This window comes from Chelonoidis abingdonii, chromosome 7, assembly GCF_003597395.2.
Source record: "Chelonoidis abingdonii isolate Lonesome George chromosome 7, CheloAbing_2.0, whole genome shotgun sequence".
NCBI lineage: Eukaryota > Metazoa > Chordata > Testudines > Testudinidae > Chelonoidis > Chelonoidis abingdonii.
The window spans coordinates 16,989,796-16,998,439 of NC_133775.1; the positions used below are offsets into that span (position 1 = coordinate 16,989,796).

An 8,644-nucleotide genomic window follows, 5' to 3' on the forward strand; every position below is an offset into this window, starting at 1 on the left:
GCCAAGCAGGTGGTCTACCACTGTGCTCCTGCTGCAGCTCTGGCTGCATCCATTAACCTGGACAGTCTGACTGTCGCTCCCCTGCCTGTGTCATGCTGGGGGGCTGCGAGCCATCGGGAGAACTGCGACGGGGTGACAATGAACCGATAAACTCCTCGTTTTCTCTACGGTGCCAGACCCCTAGGGTCCTAGGGCAAGGTTGGGCGTCACTGCGGAGACCTAGCCAGTTAGCTCATATGAGCATGGGCTGGGTGTCTAAGGCAGGCCTGGCTTTGCTATAAGCTCCTCTTGAGCCAGATGGCCTGGCGGGGAGCCTCCACTGTTTCAGACCTCATAACCCTAGTGGAGGTGCTAGGCCGCCCATCAAGGTAACCGTGGTGCTCTCTTCCCCCAGTTGTGGAGCTACCCACCTTTTTCCGAGGAAGGTCCAGGATACCACTACAACCTCCTGGGAAAGAAGCCGTGGGCAGCGTACGTTGAGGCGTCAAACCGAACAGGCTCGGAGATTCTCCTCCCACTAACAAGCTTGCCGCCACGTCATCCCCGGGCAGCCCGGTATCCCAGCAGGCAGCATTTCCCACGGCCTCTACGGGCACTCCTCAGCGCAGCCTAAGCACGCCCAGCTCGCCAAAGAGAGGCGTGTCCAGCCTCGGGTTACACGGCACGGCTGCTTCCTAAAATACGTTATGGGCCGTGCCGGCCGTTGGCTCGCTGGTTCTCAAGCAGGCGGAGCGCCGGCACCCGGCCAGGGGGGGGACTGGGGTGGGTTAGTGGGGCGGCGGGATTTTTCAACAGAGGGACGGGCCGGGGGGGCGGGGGGTCTCCACTCTCTGTAGACACACTATAGGTAGTGAGAAGGTGGTAGCATTCAGAGTATGTAGGTTTTTGTGGGTGGGCGCTCAGGTCCCAGGCTGCGGCTTCATAGCTCCTGGCTGTGCTTTCGAGTTAGGCGGACAGCGGAGGAACTGGGTGTACAGACGGCGGTCCATTGTTAGCCTCTCTGTGCCGAGTGGAGACAGCCCCCCTACAGGAAAGCCGATGTGCCCTCGCCGTGCGCCGTCACTCCTTACATCCAGCCAGACTGGGGGAGACGACCGTGCCTGCAGCCAGGGGGAATAGCTGAAAGAAGGAGTGAGGGTCAGGCAGCCGCCGTCGTGCTGGCCCAGAGTCCCCACCGCTGGGCCCCAGAGGGGCCCCATGGACCCCACGCACTCACACCCTGCATGCGGCAGAAGGGGTCATCGGCGTGCATTGATGGCCAGCACGGCAGGAGGCACCGGCGTGTACTGAGTGCTAGGGCTGGCGTCCCGGTCAGATGTCAGCACACTAGTCCCGTAGCCGAACACCCGGCGTGTGTAGCGGCTCATCAAAACTCCCGATGCTGTGCGCTCTGGGGCAGAGAGAGGGTCTAGGGCCAGGGGTGGGGAGTGATATGTGGGGCGGGGGGGACCCAGCTCATACCTGCAGTACGGTGCTGTCATCATCCACCTTCTCTGCAATCACTCCTTACTGGCAACGAGCCCCAAGTCAGCAGGTGGTACGTGCCAAGCAAGACAGCAAGAGGCCCTGACCCCTAACCAGCCGCCGCAGCCTCCCTGACGCTTCTGTACCAGTGTGATGAGACTGGACTGTTTTATTAATGTGTTGCTCTGAATACTGTGTTGGTGGCCTTCAGGTGTCCCCTAGGCAGTTTCTTAATATCTAGGTGGTGGAGAATGAAGGGCTGTCAATGGTTCTTTGGCCTGCAAAGAGGCGAAGGGGCCAGGTGCTAGCCGTATAACATGCCTTGAGCCCTGGGCTGTCTCCCTAGCAATCTGAGCCTGGGCCCTCACGCCCTCGCAAAGGTGGTCCAACTGAAGGTGTTGGAGACAAAAAGGGATGAGTCGACATCCTGGCCCGGGAAAGCGGGCTCGAAGCAGTAGGAGGAGGAGCTGGAGGGGGTTGGTTCAGTCATGGACGCTTGCTGGGAAAAGGGTGAAGTGCAGACATGCGGACGTCTGGCTCACACTGCCCACCAGAATGGGACCCCACGAGGGGTCCGGTTCTCCTGTACCCAAAGCTCTGTTTTAGACCCTTTCCTGGTCCATCACGAAATAAACCTCTGTGTTACTGGCTGGCTGAGGTCAGCTGTCTGACTGCAAAGTGGGGTGGCGGACCCTGTGGCTCCCCAGACCGCCGCATGGCCGACTCGCAGAATGCGAGGGCACGATTCGTGCCGGACGGATCGCCTACGTGACTACAGGGAGAGATTTGGATCGAGGCCAAGGAGAGAATGTGAACGACGTGTGAGCTTCTTGCCCTGAACAAGTCTGCTCCAAGGTGACGCGGAGGGTCCCCAGTAAGGTCCTGCTGGCTTGGTGCCCGAGGCAGTTTCCAGAGCAATCCCCAGGATTGGGATTCTTCGGGTGCGGACTCTGTACAGCGCCCCCTGAATTACGATATGACAGAGCCCACACCTCCCCACCATATAAGGGGGTGGGGGTCAGTATCAGCCCCAGAGTCTCCCCAACTCTGTGTACCAGCCCTCCAGGCCCCCTGACCCAGTCCCATGACCGGCTCACGAGGTGGCGGAGGTTGGCCGCTGAGGCGCCGGTTGAAGCAGGCAAGTTGAGCGGCTGCTCCAGTGAGCGTCTGAGCTCTCCCATGTCCCAGGGGACGGACAAGGTCATTGGCAGCCACCTAGCCCGTGTTGCGTCCCCCTGTGCGCAGCTAGGCTTACTTCTCAGCACAGGATCCTGAGGGAGACCAGCACACTAGCAGGTGAGCTGGTGGGTCGGATTAACTGTTCCCCTCCCTGTGCCTGTGCACAGCGCCCTCCCTATGCTAATTTCCCCAACAGCTTGTGGGGGGGGGGGGAAGACATTAACCACCAATATCACTGGGGATTAACACCCATCACTCCTCTTGTCAGCCCCGGGATGGTCCCCGCTACCTCACCCCGCCTTAGCGATACTCCCACCATGCCCAGGGAGTTTGGGTGCCGTGGGTGCTGGGCTTGATGTGAGTGACCACTGGTCTGCAGTACCAGTGTTGCTCCTGCGCAGAAGGTCTGGAGGTCTAAGAGCAAGAGCATGAGCTAGGGGGCTGCGGCGGGTGTCCTGGGTGACGCTCTCTAGGTTATGGGGCAACCAGGAGCTATACAGACCGGATGTTCATGCAGGAGACTCCCACTCTTGCATGCAAGGGAGGGGGGTCCTGGCCTCCGAGGGGCATGGGGAGGGATTAGCCTGAAATGTCCGTCTTGCAGGTGGGATGGAGCAAAGTGCGCCAGACTAGGGCCAGTCTAGCCAAGGACCCCAGCTCTGAGAGCAGCCGTGCCAAGGTGCCGCAGAAGGCAATGTAATCAAAGCAGGGAATCGTCCAGGACCATCCTGTCCGACCAGCATTCCAGCTCCTGTGCATAAGCAGTAAGTCTGGGGCACTCATCGCCTTGCCCAGCCTGGTTAACAGCCATTGAGTGGATCCGTGTCCTACCGGAACTTCTCATTCCTTGATTTGAACCTGTTCTAGTCTTAGGCCTTCACAACAATCTCCTGCAAGGAGTTCCACAGTGTTGACTGCCCATTTGTATGAAGGAATACTTCTTTTGTTTGTTTTCAACCTGCTGCCTGTTCATTTCGTTTGGTGGCCCCTTGTTCTTGTGGTATGTCGAAGGAGTAAAGAACACTTCCTGAGTCACTCTCTGCACACCACTGCATGATTTACCAGATCCTGTCACATTCCCTTTGTCGTCTTTGCCAAGCTGAAAAGTCCCAGTCTTATTAATCTCTCCTCAAGACGGAAGCGTTCTATCCCCTAATCTCCTGCACATAAAGGTCCTTTTCTGAGCTGGCTGACCACAGCCACCCGCAGTGTTCCAGTGTGAGTGGCCCATGGATTTATACAGAGGTAACTGGATATTTCTGCTGTCTTATCCAGCCTTCCCAGGGCTTGCAGCTGCCGCTGCCATGGAGCAGCTGTTCTCAGAGAAACCAGCCCCAGAGAGGCGGCGAGATCGGATGCTCTTGACTAGGGTCACAGTCCTGGCTTTAGGCGCCCATTGTTTTTTGTGAGTTATTGCAGGATTTTGTACTTTTGTCTTTGCTCACACTTACTGTTCTGCGGTATGTAGTAGTCTCCGCAGGTACCTGTAGTCAGGAACTGGGGCCAAGTGGTATGATAGGAGGGCATCACCTTCCAGATTCTTGTAGGACAGCAGCCCTGACCTGCGGGACCGACATGCGGCCAAGCCCTGCCCTCTCCGGGAGGCCACGGGGCTCCAGAGCCCTGGCCAGGATCTTGTGTTGGCTTGCCGGGGAGAGCGCCCCCCCTAGGGACACACTCACCACACAGACAGCTCCTCCCCTGACCCTCGGTTATTGAACAACAACAGTCCTGGTGGAGAAGAAGCATGGATGGAGGGCTCCCCTGCCCCCTTCCCCATGCGCGTGCCATCCCCTTCCATGTTCCCCCTTCCCCTCCATCCCACTCCGGCTCTCAGTCCCACCAGCCCCCTTGGCCCCACAGTGGCCCCACCCCCATATCCCACCTTCACCCACGACCACACCAGCCTCCCTTCCCCAATGCCCCGCAGAGGCTGGCACTGACCCAGATGCCTCAGGGGCTGACCATGAGGCCGGGCCCCTGGGTCACCCGGGGCCCGGCTCCCATGCAGCATCTCACCTGAACCCTGCGCGGGAGGCCTGCTGCACCAGGTGCAGGACATAGGTGGCCTGGCTGTTGCTGGTGAGGCCTGGCAGCAGCAGGACGGTGGGGCGTGTGCCAGGCTCCGGGTACCGCTGGCTCTCTGCATTGTCCGCCCAGTCCAGCAGCAGCTGCCCTCCATCCGCCGTGCGGAGCAGCTCGCTGGGCAGGGAGCACAGGGTGGAGTGAGCCCCGGGCAGCAGAGGCCTGGGCCGCGCCCCATGGGCACAGCTTGGGAGTCATGGAGCAGCCCAGCTTGAGAACCCAGCACGCACCTTCGGTAGGAGAGCCGGGGCCGGGACTGGAGGAAGAAGCGGAGCAGGGTCTGGAGCCGCCCCTCGAAGCACCAGGGCGTGGGGTAGAAGGGCTCGCGGACAATGGGGCAGTGCGCCTCCAGGAAGGTGCAGAACGACAGCCCGCCCACCAGCAGGGGCCTCTGGGGAGAAATTCAGGGAGAGCTGAGGCCAGCCTGAGCCCAAGGATGGGCCTGGCTCCCAGGCCCCAGCAGCTCCAGCTTGTCAGAGCCCGTCACGTTCACAGGCCCTGGCACAAGCCATAGCCACGGCCCCCGAGATCCCGCGACATGGGGCTGAGCCAGCAGGGACAGAGCCCGGCCCCAACTCACATGCCGAGAAGCCCCGCTAGCTGGTCCCATCCAGCCCCCAGGTGCTGGGAACGAGGGGTGTGCAGGCAGCACCCGGGGCGGGGGGGGGTCACCATCATCCCTGAGCAACCAGACTCCAGGCTAGGGCCCTGGCCCACCCAGCTGAGGCGGGACAGGCGGCGCCGTTCTAGGTCAGAGGTGAGATGGGGCCACGGGAGGAGGGCGGAGAGGAACCAGGAACAGAGATGCACCACGTGGGGGCTGGGAGGGAGTGGCTGTCCCCCAGGGCACCCCCCAACAGGAGACTTGTGGGGCCAACGCCCAGAGCAGAGGGATGAGGGGGCTGACTGGAGGTCGTTCTCATCACAGCTCGGCCAGCTGGCATTCAGCATCCGAAAACACTGAGACAAACACCAGCAGGGCCCGGAGCTGCAGCCTGAGGCACTAGGCTCTGTTCCAGCCTGGAGGGGGTCTTCCCTGCTTCAGCCCCTGCCTCCTAGCCACAGTGGCTCCACCCAGGGGAAGTGAGACACTCCCCAGCTGTGCGATGGAGCAAGGACGCTTCTCCGGGACTGACCTGAAACGAGGTCAGCACAGCCGTGCCCAGGAACCTGGCACCGCCAGGACAGGCTGCACCCAGCTGGCGAGTCCCAGCCACCAGCCAGGCCAGAACAATGCCCCAAGGGCTTGGAGGGAGCGAACCAGCGGAGGCAGCTCAGCCCTAGGGGCAGGTCTCCGGCCCCCAATAGCTGGTTGTCAGTTCTGAGCTCCAGGCTAGGAGCGGTCAGGCCCCAACTGAGGCCTCTGGGGACATCGGTGCTGGAACTGGGGGGCTGCTGCACCCCCAGCTTGGCATGGTCTCCATCATCTCCAGGTTCAGTGGCTCCAAGCACCCCCACTACACAGTCTCAGCCCCTCTGCCTGGGAGGGAGGGGTGTCACAGCGAGGGGGGGCTCTTAGGGTTGGGACCCCCCCATCGCTCCCAGCTCGGGCGGGGCTCAGAGCTGTCCCACAGGCAGCGCCAGGGCTCCAGCCCAGGCCAGACAGCGCCCTGCGACCCTACAGCCGGGACACACGGGACCGATCCCACCAGCGCTGCCTGGATCAACCCCCCACCCCGCAGCGCTGCCCATACGGACTGACCGACCCCCACCCCAGCGCTGACCGGACGGACCGACCCCCACCCCGCAGCGCTGCCCAGACGGACCGACCGCCCCCACCCTCCACCCGCCAGCGTGCTCCATACATGGACTTGCCAGACGGAACCGCGCCCCCTCAGCGTCTGCCTGGACGGAGATGACCGCCCCTCCCAGCGCTGCCCAGGACGGATAACTGACCGCCCCCCCAGCGCTCCCTGGACGGACGCCCCCCCCCCAGCGCTGCCCGGACGGACTGGGACCGCCCCCCCAGCGCTCCCTGGACGGACCGCCCCAGCGCTGCCCAGACGGACTGACCGCCCCCCAGCGCTCCCTGGACGGACCGCCCCCCCTCAGCGCTGCCAGACGGACTGACCGCCCCCCCGCGCTCCCTGGACGGACCGCCCCCCCCCAGCGCTGCCCAGACGGACTGACCGCCCCCCGCGCCTCCCTGGACGGACGCCCCCTAGCGGCCACGCAGACGGAGCTGACCCCCCAGCGCTCCCTGGACGGACCGCCCCCCAGCGCTGCCCAGACGGACTGACCGCCCCCCCAGCGCTCCCTGGAGGACCGCCCCCAGCGCTGCCAGACGGGACTGACGCCCCCCCAGCGCTCCGGACCGACCCCACCCCAGCGCTGAGCGACCGGACGGACCACCCCCCACCCACGCTGACCAGACGGACCACCCCTCCGGGGCTGACCGGACGGACCGACCCGCCTCCCAGCGCTGACCGGACGGACGGACCGCCCCCCCCCCAGCGTTGCCCTACGGACTGACCGCCCCCTCAGCGCTGCCTGGACGACGCTAGCGCGCCCCGCGCCCCCCCAGCGCTCCCTGGACCGACCCCACCCCAGCGCTGACCGGACGGACCGACCCCCACCCGCAGCTGCCTGGACGGACCGACCCCCCATCCCCAGCGCTGCCTGGACGGACGGACCTGCGGGACGCACACCCAGTAGTAGCCCAGGAGGCGGCGCTGGCGGCCAGCAGCAGCAGCAGCGGCTCCCCCCGCCCGGAACAGCAGCTCGGGCACGAACCCCAGCGCCCGCCATCTGCAGCCGTGAGCCTGGCAGCTTCCGGCAGCCCCGCTCACCAGCAGCCATGTTTGTGAGGGGCAGGCCCGCCCTGCCAGCCCGGCCGGTACAGGCTGTTTGTGAGGGGCAGGCCCCGCCCCTGCCAACCCGGCCGGTAGCCATGTTTGTGAAGGGCAGGCCCCGCCCCTGCCACCGCCGGTAGCCATGTTTGTGAAGGGCAGGCCCGCCCTGCCACCCGGCCGGTAGCACTGTTTGTGAAGGCAGGCCCCGCCCCTGCCAGTAGCCATGTTTGTGAGGGGCAGGTCCCGCCTGCCAACCCGGCCGGTAGCCATGTTGTGAGGGGCAGCAGGCCGGCCGCGGTTAACCCCGTAGGTGCCGGGCGAACGCAGAGTGAGGGTGGCTCGGGGCCGGAGAGGGGTATGGGTTGTTGCGTGGAACCGGTGGAAGGGTGGCACGGGGCAGAGATGGGTCTGCCAGGTGTCACTGTGCTGGGCGATGGGCCAGGCGGGTGCACCGTGTGGAGGAAGGGTCTGTCGAGTGCACGGGGAAGCTGGTGGCATGGGTGGAATGGGCCAGGCGGGTGACGGGAGGGGGATGCGCCAGGTGGCTGGCACCAGGCAGGGGGAGCTGGGTGGCACGGAGGGAGGGGGAGCTGGGTGGCACCGGCAGGGGTGGTGGGTGGAACGGGGAGGAGGGGGAGCTGGGTGGCACGGGGAGGGATGCGCCGGGTGGCACGGGCAGGGGGTGGTGGTGGCACCGGGGGGTGGCCCTGGATGGGCCGGGGCGGGCTTTGCGGTTCCCCTGCCGGAGGCCGTGCCGGGCGGGTCCCGCGGGAACGGCGACGTGTCCCAGCCACGTGGACTCGCCTCTTAGGGGCGGGGCGAGCGGGTCTCGGGCGGAGCCGCAGCTGGGGAGCCGGAGCCGGGAGCTGGAGCGGGCGCGGGCCGGCGCCGGCGCTGAGCCGCTGCGGAGCCGGCGGAATGCAGGTGCGTGTGCCGTGCAATGGGTGCAGTGGGGGACCATGTGGCTCTGGGTGCAGTGAATGCAGTGGGTGCCATGGGTGCAGTGGGGAGCCGGTGGCTCTGGGTGCAGTGAATGCAGTGGGACTGTCCTGGGTTGCAGTGGGGGCGTGTGGCTCTGGGTGCTCTGTGCTGGGTCTGTGTGTTGGCGTGAGACTCATGTGCTC

The 8,644-nt window shown here is 64.7% G+C and overlaps 1 protein-coding gene and 1 long non-coding RNA gene across 2 annotated transcripts in view; both read right to left on the reverse strand.

The window, feature by feature from the left end:
• LOC116833773 (protein ABHD1-like) overlaps nucleotides 1-7,664 on the reverse strand; it is a 12,840-nt gene extending 5,176 nt beyond the window's left edge. Inside the window, exons 1-3 of the mRNA XM_075068243.1 lie at nucleotides 7,362-7,664; nucleotides 4,959-5,119; nucleotides 4,663-4,845 (exon numbers count right to left, since the gene is read on the reverse strand). Coding sequence (XP_074924344.1) covers nucleotides 4,663-4,845; nucleotides 4,959-5,119; nucleotides 7,362-7,664 — 647 coding nt within the window. The remainder of the gene's footprint in view (nucleotides 1-4,662; nucleotides 4,846-4,958; nucleotides 5,120-7,361) is intronic.
• Nucleotides 1-8,644, reverse strand: part of LOC142047084 (uncharacterized) — a 154,612-nt gene that overhangs the window by 123,675 nt on the left and 22,293 nt on the right. The window lies entirely within an intron of this gene.